The sequence below is a fragment of the Micropterus dolomieu genome, linkage group LG17 (assembly GCF_021292245.1).
Source record: "Micropterus dolomieu isolate WLL.071019.BEF.003 ecotype Adirondacks linkage group LG17, ASM2129224v1, whole genome shotgun sequence".
Lineage (NCBI taxonomy): Eukaryota > Metazoa > Chordata > Actinopteri > Centrarchiformes > Centrarchidae > Micropterus > Micropterus dolomieu.
Window position 1 is genome coordinate 21,175,800 of NC_060166.1, and position 23,966 is coordinate 21,199,765.

At 40.4% G+C, this 23,966-nt stretch overlaps 1 protein-coding gene across 1 annotated transcript in view; it reads right to left on the reverse strand.

Moving 5' to 3' along the window:
- LOC123986101 (cGMP-inhibited 3',5'-cyclic phosphodiesterase A-like) overlaps nt 1-14,309 on the reverse strand; it is a 57,193-nt gene extending 42,884 nt beyond the window's left edge. The window contains exon 1 of the mRNA XM_046074183.1: nt 13,407-14,309. Within this exon, the coding sequence (XP_045930139.1) occupies nt 13,407-14,309 (903 nt within the window). The remainder of the gene's footprint in view (nt 1-13,406) is intronic.
- Nucleotides 14,310-23,966: the final 9,657 nt, after the last annotated feature.

A 23,966-nucleotide genomic window follows, 5' to 3' on the forward strand; every position in this document is an offset into this window, starting at 1 on the left:
AGGCCTAGACTGCCGGGGGATTTCCCATGATGCACTGAGCTCCTCTCTCCTCTACTTTCTCTCCCTCTGTATGCAACCTCATCCCATTATTGCATGTTACTAACACAACTTCTCCCCTTTCTGGTAGTCTTGTGCTTTCTCGTCCCTCTCCTCTCTCCTCCTATCACTTCCTGCAGGTTTTCTGGCTCTGGAGCTGTGGAGTCTGGATCTGTGGCTGCGGGTCGCCTGCTGCCCCCGTGTTCCTGCTCGACACCCTCTACTGCAATGACTATTGTTGCTAGTCTTATTGTTATTATTGTTATTATAATCATTAACATTACGATGGTTACCATTAACACTATTATAAATATCTGTACCATTTTTCATTTAGTTTATAGCAACATTACCTTCGCTGTCTGTACCTCTGTGTGTATAATGTGTAGGCTGCCTCTCTCTCTCTCTCTCTCTCTCTCACTCACTCACTCACTCACTCACTCACTCACTCACTCACCCCCCAACCGGTCGAGGCAGATGGCCGCCCACCCTGAGCCATGGTTTTGCTCGAGGTTTCTGCCTCTTAAAAGGAAGTTTTTCCTTGCCTCTGTCGCCTAGTGCTTGCTCTTGGTGGGAACTGTTGGTTTTCTTTAAATATCATCACAGAGTACGGTCTAGACCTGCTCTTTTATGAAAAGCGCTGTGAGATAACTGTTGTTGTGATTTGGCGCTATATAAATAAAATTGAATTGAATTGAATTGGATCCTAACGTAGATCAAAGGGGCTTGTGATCTAGGCTAATGCAACGGCACCTAACATAACTTATTTTAGCCTATGGCCAGTGCTGATCCCAGTATTAAAAGACCTGCCAACAAATATGGGATTCCCACCTGTGTTTTGGTGGTGAGGCTCCCTCTTTTTTATGTGAATCAAGGTTTGGGCCTTGAAGATTTGGACCTTTATTCCCTATATGGAATGAGAAGTCAATATAAAAGTTATGTACCTTTCATTAAACTAACACACTGTTTAGCTAATTACATCACATCACAAAATGGCATTACATTGGTAATTAATGATGCATGTGATAAGATAAGCATCCAACTGCAGTAATAAATGCCTTCCAATAAGGGAGCAGATGTTGACAATGTACAAACTATAAAAACGCTGTAAAAACCTTCATTAGTACAATGTAAAAATTAGTCCATTGGATCACCTGTTACAAAATAGGGCCCATTACATACCGAAATACTCCTTGCGAGTTATTTTAAACATCAGAGGCTAAGTAACATTGTAGTCTGTTATGCATCATTTCACGGTCCACTTCCCAATCATTATAGTAACTTCAAACACAGTTTCAAAGGAGCAGGTATGCCAGAGTCTGTCTCAGTGATGCTCTCCTGTCAAAACAGAGTACAGCATGTAAAGACACAGCTTTTGCATTTTTATGTCCAGATGACACCACATGTGGACTTCTTGTGTCTCAATACAGACAACCTCTCGCAATTAGCTGTTGTACCTACATCATCAATGTGTGTCTGCAGCATGTGTGTGTCTGTGTGTGTGCGACATGTATGTGTACATTATGAGGGATAATGGAAGGGAAAAACACTCCCAGATGCATGTGATGCAATTATACCCTTGATTATCTGATTGGGTAATCTACAGGCAGGCTGGAGGCGTCCAAGACAAACACACTGTCAGTAGACTGTTGACCGAGCATAAACCACTAGGAAAGACACACGCGCACCTGTATTTGAGCATGTGCTCAACGAAGCATAGATATAGTGACTGCCAAGCAGAAAGGCTGCAATGAAAGCAGCAGTGATTTGTATTCATCACAAAAACATTTATTTGAGTGTCTTCTGTACTCACAGTACAGTATATTGTGTGTCTGTGTGTGGGGTACAGGGAAAGAGAGTGGGTGATTCCTGGAAGCTTTGTATTATGGAAGCAACTCAGGAAACTGAGCTGCTGATTGTATTGCAATATATGTGATAAACATACACACATATGAGGTTGGCAGCTGACAGCATATGTGTGTGTGTGTGTGTGTGTGTGTGTGACTGAGAGAAAAAGAGACGTTGCTTGACTGGGTCAGTGATCTAACCCACAATGACACTTACACTCGTTCTAAATAGAGGTCCTGCTTTATGAGGACACGGCACATCTGGGAGCTTCACCAAGGCCAGGCTCAGTGTGTGTGTGTGTGTGTGTGTGTGTGTACAGTTTTTGTCCGCACGTGTCTTTATGCAAGGTTTGTTATACACACATCATTAGCTGTGCAGAAAAGACACCAAACAGGGTGGTGGAAGAGGAAAGTGATTTAACTTTCATTTGCCAATAGAGGGCGCATCAAGTGCAGTATGTACAAAATAAATTGATAATAGATTTACACAAATTCAGTATTCATACTAACACGAGATAAAATAAAGTCGATATAGTTAACGCAGAAACAGATGCACATTTTTTGGTGCTTCTTCACTGAAAACAGGTTCCTGTGCAGCTCAAAATTGGTGCTCATGGAATTGAAAACAGCAAATTCATACTATGTAAAATCAGAACAATTGGCTAAAAGACACTGTCAAATTACCTGAGGTGAGATGAGCTGAAGGGAACTGCAGAGTTTGGAGGTAGTTGTCTATGAGTTTGTTCTTATGAGCAATCCCCTCACATTACACATAGTTCAGCATTAATCCCAAAAATACAGCATTGATTAGAGCTTTAAATAATGACAGCTAGTGTAATGTCAGCTGTCATTATTGTAGGGAACTGGGAGACTTCACAGTCTCATAAATTGTCACTTTGGCCTTGCAGCCCCATTCACCTAAAGTAATTTTTCCCATTTTTCCACTTATTGCTGCCAGGGTTGTAGCACACTATTTTCTCTGTCATCCTGGTTCCAGTCATATATGTGCAGATGAGTCAGAGGTTGAACTCACTAGAGGCCTTAAGTTTACAGAAATACTGACTTAAATAATGCTTAAACTTCCCAAATGAGGTGGGAGTGCTATGAATAGTGTGAATACATAATCTGGAACAGCATTTTGGAGAAACTGTCGTCATAGAACGCAGGATAATAAAGGCCAAAGGCAGAATTTTCAATTGGTTCTACATGTAAATGAGGATTCCTACAAATGTCGCCCCAAAATGGTGTTACTGTGTGAGATTACTGAATAAATAATGCTCTCTACCCCAAGATCCAAAAAGTTTTGCTTTCAAAGGATTTGCTGGTGTTGTTTTTATCTTTTTTTTTTTTTTTCAACAAATACCATGAAAACACCAAAATCAAACAATGAATTTATCCTGATAACAACTCCGGGTGGCCACAGCCTAATATAGGTTCTTCCATAATATGGAAACTTTTGGCATACAGATGACATACTCCTTTCTCATGATGAAAAAACCAAACAACATAAACAGAGAATGCAGCTGATGCACTGCCCAGTGCTTTGCTAATTTGTTTCCCTGCTTATTATTGCCTTGCCTTACCTTACATTCATTAAGAAATGTCAAACTCTCCTCAGTGTGACACGTTTAAATATACAGCTAACTGTCAAGAAAAAAGAGACTGGTTTTGTGGACCCATAGTGCCATATGAGGGAGATGATACTACATATATATATAAAACAAAGGTACGTAGAGTAACGTTATATTTATTTTAAGTGTCTTTAAAAGTTTTTGGATGACAATAGTGCTGAGGCCTGTATGTGGCTTGTATTGCTTTTTAACAGGACAGATTCTTTTTTGGTTTAGTTTTTTTCAGGGGATTTGCTAGGTAAAATCTGGGGATCCATAGTCCCTCCTTTAGCCGTGTGAAAGGAGAACTGCACATGTGATTTTCTGATAAAGCTGAAACTGACAAATGTCGTGAAAGTAAAGTAGTCACACAGAACAGTCACAGCAGGGCTGTTTATAACTCTCACCTGCTGAATGTCTGCTACATGGGAGAGAGTGTTTACTGTAGTGCAAGAGAAAGCCAGACAGACATATGGACAGATCTAGATTCTGCTTGTCGATGCTGCCCCTGGTCAGGCCAATCACCCTCCCCCTCTCACCTCTCACCAAGAATATTTTGGAGCTAAAACACACCATTGAATCGAGAAACAAGGCAATCCTTGTCCAATGCCACCAAACCTCATGTGGACCGCCAGCAGGGAAGTGTGTGTGTGTGTGTGTGTGTGTGTGTGTGTGTGAGAGAGAGAGAGAGAGAGCACGTGTATACAGTAGTGGCCAGGCCAGGTTAAAATTATTTGCTGCTGCCTTTCAGAAGCACCCTGTGGAGGCTACTCTCACACTCAAATTTTTTTTTGCTCTTTCCTCCACCCCTCTCCTCTCTCTGTGGGAACTTGTGGCATAGAGCCATATTCACATTACGTGGAGACAAACACACACAAACACGCGCACAATATCTGTCGCACAAACACACACAAACTTGCCTCAGCAGTGAGTCCATGTGAGAGCTCAGAGCGATGGTGTGTTTAGAACGGCTGAACACAGAGACCAGATAGTTGTACTTTTACCATCAACACTTCTGCTGTGCTTGGCAGCAAACCTCCTCTCACTCCCCCTCTTTTCCTCACCCTCCCCAGCAAATCTTTCAACACTCTCTCTTTCCCCTCCTCTCACTCCCTCCCTGCTCACCACACACACACACACACACACACACACACACACTTTTGACAGCTGCTTGGGGCTGGATGCGGCCTGTGCTAATGTCGTTGTGTTCTTTTTAACCCATCTTTCCTTCTCTGTTCCACTATCTCCGGTCTATCTTTCTTGTTTTCCCTTAGTGTTTCTTCTGAATGAAACGGTCCATTCACGAAGGCTACAGCTGCACCTCTGGCAGCACAGACCTGGCTACTAAATTCCTACTTTCTAACCATTTGTTTTAATTTCTGCACATCTCTCTCCACTTCCCTCCAAAACATTGCTCTTTGAAGGCTTGCTTTATCTATCTCACATTTTTATTCATTCCCTTCTTCTAGATGAACAATCAAGTAGGACAGAATAGAAGAGTTGGTAATTCATTTGATTATACGCTGCCGCTTTTGGCCCATGATTGAATTTGCATTCATCTGTCTTTTTTTTTTTTACTGAAAATTAATACCAGGGGTTTTGTCTATATCTGATTTAAATGTACTTATTGATGAAAATATCTTCCCTTTTTCTGTTTCATACTGAGTGAGAGACTGTTAGTCTCTCTTAGAGGTGTGCATACATGATATATAAATGATGTATTAGTTTGCTTGCCTAGTTGAACTGCATGTATCTGCACATATAATATGCAGTAGTGTATATGTAAAGTGATTTATACATACAGTGATTTATAAGTAAAGATACCTCCTTCTCTACTTCCCTCTATCTCTTTGTGGTGATCACACACGTGTCACACAAAACACATACACACAAGCAGAAGCATGGCATAGTGTGATGGTTACAATCCGCAGATGAGGAATGTCTTGTGTTGTTTGTATGACATCTGCATGCATTCTCACTTGAGCCCAATTAAAAAATAAAAGTCCAGGGCTTTTATCTACATTCACTCCTGCTGTTACTGTGTTGCCGCACAAGTGGACAAGTTAAAGATGACTAAGTCCAGCAGATGTAATGGTCATTGAACGCGATCCAGAGGTTTGCATAATCGTTCAATATCACTCACTGTGTTATGTATTCATTAGAAATAAAAAAAAAACCCAATATTCTCCATTATCTCATTAAAGGTATAATAAGCCTCAGTGCCACACAAAGTAAGATAACTCTGGCAACCAGAACAGGTTGTGTGTCTCCCTGGAAATGAATTTGCGTCAATGAGAGAATGTGGGCCTTCCTTCAAATAGATCTCTGAGCACATGCTTTAAAATCTGTCTCCCTCCCTCCTATCCCCCTCCCCTCTCACGCAGATACTGTATATGATGATAAGATGGTGAATATGTTACGCAACACAGTTACCTTGTTCATGGTCTGAACTAAATTTTTAAATGACCAGAGATTTCAAAATGACAAGAAAACTCATTTGTTTCACCCTGCACTCTGACATGTTTACAATGTAGTGCAACTTATTATAACTTGGCAATGTTCTGATGGCCTTGGATGAAACGAGTGCTGACATTTCTGTAATGAACTATTGTGACTCCGTAATAGAGAAGGAAAGAACAACTGCATGATGAAACATTAAAAAAACAAACACTTTGAAATGTAGTTGCTTTTTTTAGACATTCTATTTATGGCTGTCGTTATCGTGTATGGAGCGTACTTTTCAATTGCATGTGACCTAAAAAACCACTAGCCGAGGCCTTTTCCCCCCGAAATCCCCATCCCACTGAGACCCTGGCTAAAACACAAACAACTTCTGTTAAAACACAAGGCCTCTGTGCGGAGCTAGTCCATAATGGAGCAGATAATCCTCAAATATTAAGACTCACCATTTTGAAAACTCGTTGTTCTGCTCATTGTTCTACAAAGCAGTAAAATACCAAGACAATAAATCCCATTCACCTTAAAAAGAAAAAAAAATACAGAATTAAAGCCGCCGAGCCAATGCTATTTTCCAGCTTCCAGTTGAGCAGAGTGCCTGTCTTGCCTCTAGCTTGGCAGGCTGCACCAGCCTGCTTCATAAATACTGCACAACCAGCGCTTGATGAAAACCCCCGCTTCTCTCAGGTACAACTGCACTCTGGAGAGCTTCATTATCTACAGTATGGATAAACTGTACCTACAAACTGCCCATGTTTGTGTCAGAGAGAGACTTTGAGAGAGAAGGAAGGAGGGAAGATGAAGAAAACGCGAGAAACTGATTTGACTAATTTGTATAGCGTTTTAAAAATACCTGTTCTGTAATACGTCAAGTGAATGGACAAATGGCAGGTTCCAAAAGTCTGTGGCCACAAAAAAAAAGTGTGTTTACTTTCTCACTGTTGGGGTTGTGATCCCATATGGGGTGGTTTGATATGCAGACAGGGGCTGTGTCCGAAGTCACTCCCTTGTTCACTCATTCACCCTTCCCTTACGTAATAAACAGTAGCTTACTCTTTGAGCAATTGAGAAAAGCAAGTATTTTTGATACTAATGAATCATCATCATTTTGCAGCATTGTCACTGACAGGTGATGTTGCAACTTTAATAGACACATCTAGAAAAGGAGAACATGAAATACGTTTTAAAATGACTTGAAATTCACTGTATTGGTCTTATTAACTGCTTTTAAATCCGATTCCTTAAGTTGTAAATGGTTTTATTTTACCTGGTTGCGAAGCTGGCTCAAACTTACTATTGTGTGGGGAAATGTGAGTCCCCTTTGCTTGTCTCTTGTGTTGTTTGTTTTATTCTGCTGCCTGTCTTGGCCAGGTCCTCTTTGAAAAAGAGATTATTACTCTCAATGGGACGCTCCTGGTTAAATAAATGTTATACATAAATTATAAAATGATAATATGGCTATTTGTATACATAGCATGTACCATACAATGGTCATAGAAGATACTCATTTCAGATTGATGTGTTCTTTAAAATACTTTGGTTAATCAGGATACCCCAAGCAAAGTTAACAGTTTAACCAGCATACGGTGTTTTAGATCATTAAAACTCTGAAAAATGTGTCTATTCGTGTGGAAATGACACCTTGGCGTCCACGGTTTACAGGTGCAATGTTTAAATATGGCCTGAATTAAAGTTTAAAACATTCTAAAAATTTTGTAATATTATAAACAGAATGTGAAGAAAATAGTTTTGACCTGATGTCAAAGACATCGGTGTATTGTGTTGCAGAGATATCTACTGAAGTCAGCATGCTAACCAGCTAGCCCAGGTGTTGTAATACCACTTGTGCCTCGACAGACAATAGTGAGTCACTGTAGCGTCCAGTCTGCCCTCAGTCCAACATGAGAGGACGAAGAAGTAGAGCTGCCTCAAGGGCTTGTAAATTACTTCAAAGGTTCTGCCGTGCATGTATAGCCCTCTGTTAGTGTCACAGAAAAACAGTTTGATGGTAAAGTCATAACATTTATTTAAAGGCTGGAAACATCTAACGTTGGCTATTTAGCAAAACGTTTCTTTTGTGCAAGTAATGACAACGCAAACATACTAAAACATTCCAAACGTTGTTGATGTATGGCTTTGGTGTGGCTGTTTTCTTGTTACTATGGTCTTTCTAAAAGTGAGCTGAGCGAGCTAACGTTATAATGAAAACTTTAGGCCAACTCCGCACATCAAAATTATAAGATAGCAGTGTTGTTTGGGTCGCTGACTGTAACGACACAACAACAATTTATCACACAGTTCTGCTGCCCTATATAGCTTTCTAGCATAATTTAATATTTGCCAATTGTTGTGGCTTTACAGACTGCACATCTATTGTTTTGGTTCAGGCTCACTGCTCTCATTAACACTGTTTACAGCTACAGCATGCAACTGTTTTTAGCACACAAGCTCTGACAAAGCACATTTTATTGATTGTCCAGCATCACACAGCAGTTAGCGACTAACTGGTTAAGAAAGTCAAAACTCAAGGAAGGTCAACAGAAAATCCATTATTTGTGGCTATCAGCATCCCTTGTCATGTATTATTGTATACCCTGTAAAACTCTTATATATTTACAACTACACTTGTTACAAAAATAAAGTACAATAAATCAATAATCTAGAAAATAGTTCAATTTTGGTAATTCATTCAAAACTCAAAGTGCAATTGGTTTGTTAGTGTTTCTCGTGCAATTGGTTTGTTAGTGTTTCTCTCCCTATGTGACCTTCATCAATCTCCATGTTCCTCTCACTGATCCTACAGATTACACAGGACAGGCCACCAGAGGACACGCTGTCCTCAGCATTTGGTCAATTGTGAGGGGATTTTTTTTGTTTTAAAGTCCAATTTGTCATCAGTCCTGTTCCAGACATGACGGGGTAGAACAGGTAATGGAGCTGTTCTAATAGTACAGATAGTCCTCTAACTCAGCGTTTCCTGGATACCAATATGCAATGAACAACCAAGCATCAAGAGTCAGACAGCTGATGTGGGATCAGCTCCTGTTTCCAAAAGAGAGAATGAAATTTGTGAGATGGGACAATATTTGTGATTCTAGATCACTCTGAAAGGTGTATGTGATCCGCTATTATTGAGCCATTGGTGACTCACCTTCACCCACACAGACTACGTACAGACTCAGACTAATCTAGAATGGAATCACTAACTTTTAGGCTTCATAAAAGGCTAAATCTATAACTGTTTGCTATAAGCCATAGTGATAATGTATTGTCACTTAAGAAAAGTAATTTGCCTAACACCTTAAATTGGCTTTACACCATCTTGATTACAAACCGCACCAGAGTGAAAAACTGAGAGTTGTGAAGCTAAGGAAGGGGGCCACTATTTTCTGTTTTTATTAAAGACAACAGGACATGTATCTGTATATTTTAATTATTATAAAGCATAACAAAAACACATTTTAAGACTTTAAGTAATACTACAAAAATCTAGATAAAGTAAAATAATTTTAATAAAACTTTTATTGATTTGAATCTGATTTGCTTATTTTAAAATATCCAGGAAAGTGACAAAGCTATAAAGCAGCTTTAAATTGGCTATAAAGTATGATGGATGGTATGCAGGTCCATACAAGTTACACACTTTTAACAATGAGCAAACAGAATATCCCATCATCTCACTGTAAGGTAAGCATTTACCATGTTAACTACAATTACACCACAAATACAAAGCAGAAAATTGATGAGCCATTTGATTTCTGCTATTAAGCTTTTCTTTCTCTCATTTTCTTTCCCTCTCTAGTCTCAAAATCTACAAATGAGATCAAGGCAAAGTTGCCAACAGAGGAAAAAGACCAGTGTAATCAGTTAGGATTACGCTGCTTCTTCAGCTAAGCCATACATGGGTGAGTACGACACAAGCTCACCCTCTCGGGATGATCCCTGTGAATCCCCACTGTACATGCATGTGTAGGGCTCAAGCGGCAACCTCCAGGGCTGAAAAATTAAGCCAACGCGGAAGTGCCAATTGAGTGGCCCAATTGAGGCTGGCTCCAAAGGTGAGTCAATCCCCATAGACCCCCACGGTAAAATGCCAAACTTTACAACAGAAATGAACACCGCTTTACCGCTTGGTACAAAAAATGGTTTGGTTTCTATAGCTAATTTCCAAGTTCATGACAACTGTACGGAAATGGATTTTTATATAAATTCATGTAAATCATATTAAGCCTTAAAGTTACGCATAATTAAGGGAACTTTGAGTGACAGGTGCGTGCTGTCACAGGTGGCTTGCCACAGCAACCAGGCTTCGCTCAGCCAGCCTCAGCTCGACTGATGCTCCACCGCTTTGACCATTTTTGCATCGCTAGGAGTTAGGAAAGGAGCCACCCACAATGAGCCTCCCAATTGCTCTTCAGAAACCATATGGTATGAATCACCATCTCTACCTCCTATGTGGCAACAACTTTGCAAATTCCTCATTTATTCCCCCAAAATCTCTAGGTGTTCATCTCAGTTTGTCATTAGAGGGCTTGCATACAATTAGGGGCAAAGACTGCAGGAGGATAACTTGCAGTGCAGGAGGCATACATGGGTGTGAAAGGATGTTCAGTGGAAGCATTGCTTGTTTCAGCAAGAGACCGTAAATAACAACAAAATATGATGTGACAATTGTCAGTTGTGGTACAACTGCTTTAATATAAGCCAAAAACAGAAATTAAGGAACACTTGTTGGGCCTAAAAGATGATGTTTTCTTTACCTTTTTGTTTCAACAAATCATTTACAGTTTAAGTTTCACTCCACATAAGTGTGTTATCAAAAACATAAGTATGACAGATTGTTTTTCAAGCTCACTTTTGGAATGGTAATACGTCTTCTGTTCTTAGAAAATGTGATGATAAGCCCAAAATAAAGACTTATGGTGGATGTAAAGATTAATCCTGCATGGCATGTCTGAAAGGTGCTTTACATTGGATAACACTTTTTTTCAAGTGTTCTGGGTTTCAAATAATTTCAGTAATTGCAAGTTAGGTAGTCCAAGGGTAGTCGGGAGCAGTGTTACTCAGTAACTTATTACTTATAACTTATTACACTAACACGTTACTCTATAATATTACTTTCCCCAGTAACTAGTGTAATGGATTACTTTATAACAGTTATATTATTACAGCTTCTACTCCAAGTAACGCTGTGTTACTGAATGCACCATCCTTGACGTGAATGCGCGACTGCACTGCAAGTCAGTGTCACCAGACCTTATGTTGTTCAAATCAGCTGTTAGCTAAGAAGCTAAAGGAAAATGGAGAACGAGGAAGAGAGGCGTTCCTTCAACAGCTGTAAGTATCACCATTATTGATAGTGGAAGTAATATAGTAACGTAACGAGTAACGTAGAGCTGGACAATAAAACAATAAAAATAATTATTGCAATAGAAGTTTTTTCAATAACAATATAACAAATGTTCAATAAATATTCAATAAATGTTTGAATTTATTCACTTGAATCATACACGTATTAGGACTTCATTTTTTATTGATGTTTATTTTGTTGAGGAAAAAGGACTGAAAAAAGCTTTTACTTAATTTTACTAATGCATATTCGTTAACAAAGATTTTATCATAATTGTTTTGAATGTTTTACCTCAGATTTGTGAAGTGATCCACAAGTGTTGACCATAAAGAGTTTAAACCACAATTAATCATCAGGTTTCTTCAACTTTTACTCAGGAACAAAAATCAGCCTTTAAACTAATAATAATAAATATAAATAAAATAATTATCAATATTGAAATATATGGAACTTTTTGATGACTTATCATGATAACATTTTTGGCCATATCGCCCAATCCTAAAGTAACGTAACTAGTTACTGTTATCACCTAGTAATAAGTAAAGTCATCTTATTACTTTTTTAAGGAGTAATAAATAACTAGTAACTTATTAAAATTTCTGAGTAACTTGCCCACTGGTCGGGATAGACTCAGTATTGAGGTTAAGCTATAAATATTGTAGATTCAACAGGCAAAGAACCTCAGTATAGGTGTAGAACATGTAGAATACTATTTTTAAATTGAGTAGATCAAAGTAACATTGCACATGTGGAAATAGAGGCAATAGAGACCATTTCAGTTTTAAAAAAGCATTTTTTTCCATATTGCTGTTATTCATTATAGGCTGCACAGCAATCAGCAATCATGAAAGAACAATTCTCTCTGTAAACCATAAATATAGATATCTTATAGTAAGCCAGTTCACAACCAGGAGTCAATAACAGTCAGAAGCATTTGCTGAAAGATTGCTCTCTAACATACACATCTTTACACCTGCACATTTGAATCCGAACATGACCCAGATGCTGAGTTGACATACTGATTCATACTGATTATTTTCAGTCTGAAAATAATCCCAAACAGTATACTAGTACTAGTATGCCCAAAATGCACGTTTTTCAATGAAAAATAAACCAACACAATTTAATGTTCTGAACCTGCTTCTTTTTTTGGGATGTGAGCAGCTCAAGATTGACAACAAACATAGATGTGCTTCAAGCTCCAAGTTAGCTCATTGAACCAGTATCCAGGGCAGGCAGAGCACACACATCATTCATGGATTTTTGGCACATCCAGCTAATTATCACGGGTCACACTGTAAACAGCTCACCATATCACTACAACTTCATCTGTCCATTCTTTACACTGAAAGTGTGCAAAACATTGGACACAAAACGTCCAAGGACCTCAAGGATCAATGAGTTAAACAACAGGGATACTTCGTTTTAATTCAAACATCAGAATAAGAGTGAAATGTAACTAATTATGACGATTCACAATCCTCTCTGATGTCGTTTCCACTGACGCTATATCAACACAAGAGGAGGTTATTATGAGGACACAGTTGTATCAAATTTGGCTCCATCATGTGTAAAGTTTGGGAACACGTGCAGCACACCGCTGGTCAGCGCCCAGGATAAACAGAGGCTTTCAAAATATTTAGATATGACCTCACACCTATGCACGCGCGCGCGCGCACACACACACACACACACAGGCAAACAGTAACTTGGCACGCTAAGTGCACCATCCATTTGCTTATCAGCAGCACAAACACAGGGCGCAGCACAATGATGAGGACCAAATTAACAGCAGTGTCAGAGGACGTTGAATTTCAAAACACCATAAAAGGCGTAAATCACAAAATGACTGCACTAGTAATGAGTCTAGTCATGAGTAAGCCTTTGGAGCAAACAAATCATTTGTATCATAATGATAAAGCTTGTTATTACAAGCTATGTTATCTCAGTTGGCCCGTTTTAATGAAGGAACCGCGCGTAAAATTGTCACACATGCCGTCGGCTGAAGAGAGGAGTATAGGTCGGCAGTTGTTGAAAGGTCATAAGCAAAGCAATAACAAAACATTTAATATGATTTGGTTCAGACGTCCAATGTTGGACATGTCTTACCTGGTCCCGCGGAATGCAAGGCAGCGAAGTCCTGCGGTGGGACTTGCTGTTGCTCTGACTGTGAGCCATCATTTCCGAGGCCGCTATGGAGCTGGACCTCCGTCTCCTTTTGAAGACAGGGATGTCCTCCTCCTTCGCCCCGGTCACAGAGCCACAGCACCCCGTCCCGCTGGTCCCTGGGGCCGGCAGGAGCCGGTCAGCATACCTCGCAAGCAAAACCCCCAGCAGTCCCAGCAGGTAGGCCAGGTAGGGTCTCCAGCTGGCCCGGACTCGGCTCAGAGAGACGAGGGAGACGGCCCTGATGACGCTAATGAAGAGGAGGATGGACACTCCCTGACGCAGCCGGACGACCAGCAGAGCCCCGCTACCCAGGCAGCCGAGGACAACCAGGGTTGCGGGCAGGGACAGCAGCTGTTCCTCGGCGCCGCGCAGGAGGGACTGCGCCGCGGCTTCGCCCAAGTGGCACAGCGTTAACAAAAAAACCGCGGTACGGGTGAGCACCCCGCAGCGAATCAGATACAGCCCGACCCAGAAGAAGGCACATACGAGTGTAAAAACGGGGGAGACGCAGTAAGACGCAGTCAGAAGCAGCTCCACAGCGCAGCCCGCCGCGAAATGAGGACGAGAGCCGCTGCTATTTCCTTTGCTGCTGCTGCCTGCATCCCAGTCGACCAATCTGAGCAGCAGAGCGAGGATAACGGAGACGGAGGCAACGTAGACCGCAGACGACACTCCTCGGCAAGTCCATGTCACGGCGAGTCTCAGCCACGACTCGCTCCGTGCGTCCTGGTACAACGGGGTGACACATGTCCTCACGTAGCCGTTGCGCTCCAACGCTGCCCGGGGATATTTTTCATGAGCGCTTCTTGATGAACCTCTGTCGCTGTCTGCCTCCAAGGCCATCGCTATCAAGTCAAGCGGAATGCTGCGCTGACCGACCGGGAAAATATTAGATTAAGATTTAGTCTGTGTGTGTGTTTATCTCAGTTTTCATTTTACACCTGTAATTCCCATGGTAATGCATGTTCTCTGCGCGCAGTTGACACCAAACTATTGATCAGTTTCTCGCCTCCGAAACAAAAGTTGAATAGCTAATGCATATGATTTAAAAACTGCCAACTTATGGGGTTCACAACTTTTCTTTCAGTTTTGTGGTTCAGAACTTCCCCGTGACATTTCGTCCACTATTGAGTGGCCCCTAGTAGTCAACCAGTGAACCAAAAAAAGCAACCCCTGGCGTTTCACACATCTAGGCCACTGCCTCGACTCCCCCACATAGTCTCTCTCACCCTCTCTCTCTTTCTCTCCCCTCCCACTAGACACTATCCCTGTTTTGTGCCGCTTCGGTGATTCCTCCGTCACGTTTCAGCTTTCCCCCTGTTTCTGTTCATTCTGCAGGCTGCAGTCCGCCCATGGATGTGACTCAGTTCGCAGTGGATGGATGCCATGTTTACATGAAGATTTCCTGGCTTGTTCTGGGAGATCTGAGCAGCCCATTATGAGAATTACATTTTAGAGTTACTCCACTGTATGACAGGAAACCAAAAAGGATATCATACTTGTACTACATGACTTTAACTATGTCATTTATCAGTCTAAGATCACTCAAAACAAAGACAGCTTACTAGAAACCCCTGTAATGAATTTATTATTTGCCAAGTGTCTTCACCGCCAGAGGAAGCAACTTATTCCACTTTCATGCCTTCAGTGGTCATTTTCATGGACAAAAAACAGACACACCCTAAAATGAAAAGCACAATCCTACATACAACAAAAACCAGCATTTAGCTCTAGCAATAATCATCTTGCTACCCATGATTTTTTTTTGCTGGATTAAAATCCTAAATCACATCCTCCTCTGTCTCCTGTGTGGTAGACTGGCCAAGGACAAGTTAGAAGCCTTCACCTGTTTGCCCTACATTTTATGAGGATTTAAGAGGATGCGCTGCAATCATGTAAAGCCATTTCAAGTCTGTCATCTCTTTCTGTAGTGGGTATTATTAGTTCAACTAAATCATATAAACTGGTTCTGAAAAAGGAAAGGTATAACAATGTTTATGTAATGTTGTGTTGTCATGCCTGCTGATACTAAAATGCTGCAAATGATTGAGAAAGCTGCCCGTTGACCACATTATACCAATTTTAACATCCTGTCTTTGGCTCCGTATCCATATCAGATCACAAGGCACTTTCCCTTAGTTGATTATTCTTTTATTACCCGTTGCCATTATTCTTCCAGGCGTGTTGGTCTCAGTCTCAATGAATCTATTAAGCCTAGTATTTATAGTCCATGTTTGTCCTGGAGATGTGAATGCTGTACTCAAGCCCACTGCATCTTTCTTACCCTCTGTTTGTCTGTGTTCCACATCCAAGCTGTGTGCCTATCTCTTTTCACTCAGGCTTCTCCGTGCTGAACTATCAGCCATCCTGGGACCTCTCTCTCTCTCCCCTGGCTGTCGATGCCTCTCTCCAGATGTTCTGGATGTCCATACTGCAATTTTATAACACTAATCTATTCTATACACACTACATCTATATCATGTCTTACCCTCCGTGCAGAGGGATCTGTCCTCTGTTGCAGATTTGAGATATTAGGATATATAAATGAAATTGACTTGACTTTGACAAATGTTGTATTATGTCTTAGTTGCTTAAGTCAAAAACATCTGTCAAAACAGCAGCCTAACACAAGTTTGTTTTGTGTAGATATGCATCAGAAATGTATGAGGTCTGTCCTTTCCCCCATTGGTAGTTTGAGTTATGATGTAACATAAGAACAGCGTTTAATTATAGTGGTGTTACGCAACATGGGTCAGTACAATCAGTTGAGTGCAATCAGGGCATAAATCTCATGTTTTAGTCATCCCATCACAATGGACAGTGGACATTTGCCAGTACAAATTGTTCATACTTATTCAAACTCTGTAGAAACCTAGTTTGGATGTCAGAGGGGCTCAGAGAGGAACATTTAATGCACAGGAGGCCAAATAAGTTTTAGCTTTCTTTTGTTATATTTTTTATACTGGATGACAACCTTGCAATGTGACAAATTACTTTAATGTCACTGTCAAAAATTTTGGACTCAAAATGAATTGTGACATGGTCCTGTGCATCATGACCCACAGGTGCAATAAAGGAGCGGACTCGGTGTTGGCCAGCTCCTGCAGGGTTCAGCCCTGTCTTTGCTGTACATCAACACAACACACTGTCACAAATCACATTTTAGCAAAGGTAGCCATGATAATAACATTCTCTGACATTTGCCATCAGAGATGTTGTCCAGACGCAGTTCTGTACTGAGGAAGTGTTGTAACAGTGTCATCTATCATTACGCAATGCTTGAATAGAAATGGGTTTGAGTTTGTGTGTGGATTTCATCAGGTTGTATATTTCTGGTTGCTCACACTTATACATCCTGATAGTATATATTTATGTGTGTAAATGATGTTCTGACCTGTCAGACTGGATGACAGCATTTGCTCACAAAATGTTCCTTTAAGCTGGTAAAATGTCTGTGGTATGTAACAGTGCATACTGTACGCTGCAGCTGTACAAGCTCACTAAAAGACTTGCAGAAATATAATTAAATGTGTGTATTATGGGTCTGAGAGGTTTGATTTTATCCAAAGTGTTGCTGTTTTCTCAAATATTAATTTACCTATTTTTACGATGTCTGTTTTCATTGTGTCTGTTGCTGATACACACAGCCAATATCAAGCTACAGAGAACTTTTAAGACACATTTGTTCATGTATCATGTGTTACAAGCTAAATACAGAATGTACAAGAAGTTTTATAAAAAAATCCCTGTCTTTTCTGTTCCTATTTTTGATGACTCTTCTTGAACTCACAGGTGTTGACAGATTTATTTAATCAAATGTGATTTGGGGTGAGTAGCTAACCCCGGCCTTCGTGTAAAACCACACTTGATCTTTAAATTTAGCATCAAATTTTTCTTTACCAATTAATGATCTGTAAAGTGAAGTATAATTAGTCAGGAAATGAACATTTGTACTGATACTGACGGACAGTGTTCATCATGTCTATCTCCGTACAATAATAGTGGGATTTCTATACATTCAACAACAAAGAAATCTCCATCCATCCATCCATCCATCCATCCATCGTCAACCGCTTATCCTGCGTACAGGGTCGCGGGGGGGCTGGAGCCAATCCCAGCTGACATCGGGCACAAGGCAGGGTACACCCTGGACAGATCAACAAAGAAATCTCATGGATGTTTAATTAGAACACTAATGCTACTTCTGACAGCGGAAGTCGGCCAATGGCAGGCTTATAAACACAGCCAGACTAATTTGCAAGTGATGGAGTACCAAAATCAGTTCAGTTATGATCCAAAGAATATTTTCACCTTATTAACCCAGACATTATATGCTGTGTTCAATAATTAGACCCCCCCAAAATAAAACTCTGTATTTTGGACTATTTTTTAGACACATGGCTCATATGTATTTTAACACAGTTAGAAGTACACCAGTTGCAAACGTGAGCCCGAATTGTACTATAACAGTCAAACACTGCAAGTTTCCAAATTATGGGGTTATGGGTTTTGTTTTGTTATGGTTGATTAATTAGCTTTGTCATGGTTGACTTAGACCTCTGGGCTGTGAAGATTTGGCCGTGCACAGAGAGAGATGCAGTGTTACACATTTTAAGAAACTAAAAATACCCTCCGCACCACACAGAAGGACACAGAGTGGAATGTTCCAGGGTCGTGGGCCAGTTCTAATCAAGATTATAGTTTACAGTCTCGTCCCACTGTATGTGTTCTTTAATAAACATATGCTGTTTAGACATTATAGAATGTTGCCATAACCTTTTTGGATAATGGCACGTAAAACTATTCATCATATTCTGACACACTGGGCCGGAGAGATGTCATTGGCCAGTTGTTTTGGCTGCCAGAGACAAGACTGCCTGTGCTTGTGCCTGCTGAAGGAGAACGCAGGCTATGCTGCTGCCACTGTATGTGCGTACATATACCACTGACTCTGTGCGTTTGTAAATGTGTCTCTGGGGGCTGTGCAGCAGTGAGATGTATGTTTTCCCTTCTTCCCTTAGCCTTTCCGTGTTTGGCTAAACACCAGAAATGTTATTTGAAGGCGCTGCTCTGAGCCTTTCCTGCATCGGGTTGGGAACTCTTTGAGTGAGCCTGTGGCACTCACTCCCCGACTCCAACAGTGACTGAGGAGAGCCTGTATTCCAAGGACCCGATACTCACTGCTTTATACAAAGAGCACCAAATTAGTGATCCCTGCAGAAGCAGAGTTTGATCATATGAGAGGTTCAGAAAGAATCAGCTCTCACATGAGGCTTATAATACTTATAATATGGGCAAAAAAGATGTATGGAAGTGGGAGAAAAACATTGACATATATGGACTACTATCATATATCTCTATAAGTTCTGCTCTAAAATTTTAAAGGAGATGTACATCATTTTGGGCAACTTCCTGAGCACTCATTTTCTAGGCAGTTGCATTAGTTAAATACATAGTCAATAAGATGAGCTATGCGGTGTGTCTGTTAACAAAATTCTGATCAGCTGAAAACAGAAAAGACAATGCATGTACAGGCAACATTTTTTTGTTGTTGTTAACCTTTATGCTGTTCCAGTCATTTTACTACTTCATTGCTTTTATTCTTTATTATTTCGATCATGATCAGAGTGACTAACTGAGCCATCTAGGCAAGAAGTGCGCTAATATTTCATGTCATCTTCCCTTTTGGCTCGACACCCAACTGTGTTATGATGGTGGTCACTTGCTTGTAGCACCATCTGCCATCTCTGAGCATGTGAAAATGCACGGGATGCAAAACTGACAGCATGAGGAATGTCTGGAGAGCCAGAAATCTGTTGATCGTGAAAACATTATTCTTTGCTTTGGAGAGTAAACATGTCAGATGACCAGTGTTAAAGTCAACAACAGTTTTACAATCAGCTACAGTGGTGAGATTAGACTATAGACCATAGACTATTATGGTTTGGATGGACAGACAGATTAAAACTCTTTTTCTTCAGTATATGTATGCAGAGTGGAAAACTGCATGAAAATTACTTTCCACACACTTTGAAGCAGCAACACTGAATTCTTCTGAAATCACACTTTTACCACAACAAAAACAAACCAAACTTATGAATTGAAAAGTCTAGTAGGAGGCTGAATAATAGAGCCTGTCGAAACCCGTATCTGCACTTGAGGACTTTGAAAGGTCTTCAGAACTGCTTTGATTAATGTTACATGAAACAAGTAGTGTTTTATGTATTAGTAAGACAATCTTACTAAATTGCAAGATATATGAAGCTAGTGAACACCCCAGAGTTAGCTAATCAATATTGCTTGAGAGCTGTAACATCCATCCTTCGCCATCCGCTTATCCTGCGTACAAGGTCGCGGGAGAGCTGTAACAGAAAGAAGCAAAAGACATAAATGCACTACAAGTAGAGCACATGGCATCACTGATTCTCCGCAGATGAACATGATGCATGGTAGAAATTAAATTTTCCATATTCAGCTATTAGGGCATTGTATGCATTAGTTGAAGCTTAATTAATTTTAGTTTCCCCAGAAGTCATGCACTTAGACATCTACTAACCATTTCACTTTCCAATCTTGTGGAGCCTAAATTTAGCTGAGACGTCTACAATTATGTGGTTGTCGCTTAAATGGCAAATAATGCAACATTGCTTGGTGGGATCGCTACCAAACTATGGATTTAATTTCGATTTCATTGGATGGAATTGCTTTGCTAAGCAGGAAAATATCAAAATTACACTGCACATGCAATACCCCAACTCATACACACACCTGCATTCTAGCTGTGTCTCTCTGTAATTGTTACCATATGATGGTTTAGGAGTTGTTTATGAGTTAGCGCAGCAGAAAATGTACCATATCCTGTTTGTTACTTTCCAACAGGGATAAATCTTCAACAGTGGCCTGTTCACACCAGTAATGACTTGGAACATGGAACTCGTCCCTCGTCTTTATAGGTTTGTGTGTGTGTGTGGTAGCAGAAAAGAGACATTTATATTGTGATTACAAATATGCATTTTAACTGAGCACCGACACCCCCGGTAACGGGGGAAGAACACGATCTTTAAAACCGCTGACTTATTTTTGCTGTTTTCGCCGTTTTAAGTCCAAAAATCATCTGATTTGTTGTTACCAATATCACTGGGCACCATCCAGATTATTGCACAATACCTGGGAGTTGCACCTGCCATCTCTTGCCTTTTTCTGCAGAGCAGGAAAAGTGCCGCTTGCAAACACAGGTTTTTTGCAGTCTGGTAACCGACCCGTAGTAGCTACATAGACATCCAAGGTATCAAATGAAAGGTCATCGGAGCATCGGAGTGCTTTTGGTCACAGGAATGTTGATGAATATTCATAGTTTTTATCAATATTTCAGCTTTATGTCATTGGTGTATGATGGTTTTAATGGTTTATTGCATTAAAAATAAAGCTTTTTCACCAGGCGAGGATGAAAATATCGTATTTGTCTTTATTGCATCTCCATTTAGTCTATAATGGTAAAATATGATATTATCCATTATTATTATTATTTATAATGGATTTATATTCCTTAGCTGACTTTTCAAAGGAGACCAGAATTATGCATCTAGGCCAAATGGTTGAGGAGTTATAACTGATTCATTTTGGGTATGTAATTTTAGACGTTTTTCCTGGAAATAGGGGCAAATAGCTGGAGGTCCCCAACAGGTTAATATATTTGTTCTTGTTTCTTATTTCCAAAGTCTTACACGTTTTACAAGGTGGAAACAACTTTCTATAAATCTATGACTCTGGCAGAAAAGCCACAACATGTTTTGCTCAACCCGAAACAGGCGCCCGGCCTAATTCAGGTTCCTGCTGTTGCTTGATGTCATCGGACCACAGCAGGAAACCCAACCAGACCAGTCAGTCCTTGTTGGTCAAACTAGAAAGAGTCTCTTTACTGGGCAGCAGGATGGCATTGCGTCAGCAGCATGATAAGCGGTGTCTGCTAACCCTTCAGGAATCCATGGATAAAAACTTGCTTATCGGGGCTGTGATAGCGGCCTCAGTTTGTGTGTGTGCGTGTGTGTGTTTGTCACTTTAACTCAGGTAGTCAAAGGCCTGAGAACAGGAAAGGGCCAGGCTGTGAGAAATTCAGAGCTCTTCCATCAATGGGATTACAGGTGAAATGGAGATGTTGGTAAAGTGTGAGTATTCATCCGCTCCTTTATTTGTATGCTTGGTACTGTGTGACCTCACCGTATTAAGAGACAGAGAAAAGGACAGATGTGTTATCAGGAGTTGTACCTGTGCTTCACCACTGGTCTCAGTCCAATTTATCTGCACACACTCCCTTCATTCATGTGTGTCTCCCTGTCACATCTGCAACCTCTGTCTGACCCTCTCTCACTATCCTGTGATCTGATGGGATAACACACTCTTACAAACACTCTTACACATACACTCACGCACGCACGCACGCACACGCACGCACACACACACACACAGAAGTTTTCACAAAGAAGGGCTATTCATCCCACTGTGCTTTACAAATCCCATATAAACAGAACAAATATAAGGTTTAACCTGGTGTGCCAGTATTAGTGGTTTGAGATGAAGAGAGGTGAGATGTGGCTGCCTATAGAAAATACCCATGAATTATAAAAGACAGCCTGTCACTTTACATGTTAGAAACTAGATCAGACTACAGATGCTACAAGATGAGGCTGCTGAACAGTTTTTACTGTTTTATGTACTATGAGGCCCTCACAGACACAAGTCACGTTTCTGTCCAAATGTCAGATCAAAAAATTAAAGTCACAAAAAATCCAATTTACTCTGGTGTTCTCCTCTGAATATGCTCAATTGGAGAATGTGCACCACAGAAAAACGACTTTAGTCACACAAAATTACGACTCATGTTTACCATTATTGTGGCAGAAACCTCTAGTGGTAATACAGCGCAAACACATGACAAACACTGTTACATATTATAAATAGCCATCAATAGGCCAGTCTGATAGCATCTGGGGTTCACCTCCTTAGTGTCACTATGGTCTCCACATATTTATGTCATGTGAAGTAGGTCACGTGTATGAGAAGCCACCTAGGCCAAAATTGAATACTTCACTTGCACATGCATACATACTGTCAAGCACATACAGGCATACTGTCATTTGTAAGCATGTATGCGCGAGGTTGAGTATTTATGTATGCGCAAGGTTATTATATATATAAATGTGCGAGGTTAAGTATGTATGTATGCACAAGGTGATTATGTATATATGCGCGAGGTAAAGTACGTATTTATGTGCAAACTGATTATGCGAGGTGAATATGTATGTATGTGCGAGTTAGAGAATGAATATATGTTCGAGGGGTGGGATGGTGGGATCCGTTGTACAGTGGTTACCCGTCACCCGTCAGGAGTGTCTATAGTGGAGACCTGGGATCGATTCCCACTCACTGCATCGGTCATTGCAGCAGGTCTGGGGATTATGGGGACATTCTTTTAATTTTTTTGGGGGGTGGATAAAAGTGAATGCCAAATTACTAAATGTAAAAGGTACAAGGTGCAAGGTTGTTTATTTGTCATTATACAGCACAAGGCTGCATAACGAAACAAAATTTGTAGTTCCTTCGTGCTACACACACAACATATAATTAAGTGTTGGCTGCCTATATTAAAATATGGTAACATATAAAGTAAAATAAAAAAATACAGTTATTCATATACATATATACAGACACAGACATAACCAGATGATAATACATCATCAAATGTACATGGAAGAGGAAAGTTTTCGCCCATTTGATCAGTAGGTGAAACTATGATTCTTAAATCTGTGTGATTAAATTATCAATGTTGTTCAGTGTCTCTATATTTTCAGATGAATGTAACCTAAGCTGTACCCTTGTATGGAGACCTAACGATATTAACAAGTTGTGCTGCCTGTCAGCCTCTCAGCTCCAAAGGGGCTTATGTTTTACTGCACTTATTTTTGCCAGCACTTTTTGTGACCCAGCTACAAGTTTGCATGAGTCTTGTTTTTAACTAGTCTCTTTTCGACTGGTTGCATTCCTAAGGCTAAAGTACCTAATGGTATGATTAGCATGCAGACTGCACAAACGTCATTCTTGTAGTAATATTTTCTTCTGTTAAGTTGCAAAATTTAAATGATAATTTTCTATATTTACTTTACTAATTACATTTGCCACAGTGTAAGACTGACAGATATGGTGGAAGGAAAAAGGTGCAAGAGAGTCAAAGAAGCAGAAGTGAAGTTAATGGAACTGTGCCAAACTTAATTATCATCAAAACCAGCTCACTTTCCCTGACCACCTCCTTAACATATTGCCCAAGCACCAATGCTGGGCAATATGTGTAAATACCTAGGAAAAGAAGTCAGAGTTAACAAAAAGTGCAATAATTGGGGGGGACAGAAGAAGAAGAGCACAGGAAGTGCATGTTAGATGTTAGGAGTTAGAGGGTTTATAAAAGGAACTGTTCTCGGAAGAGATGAGTTTTCAAGAGCTTCTTGA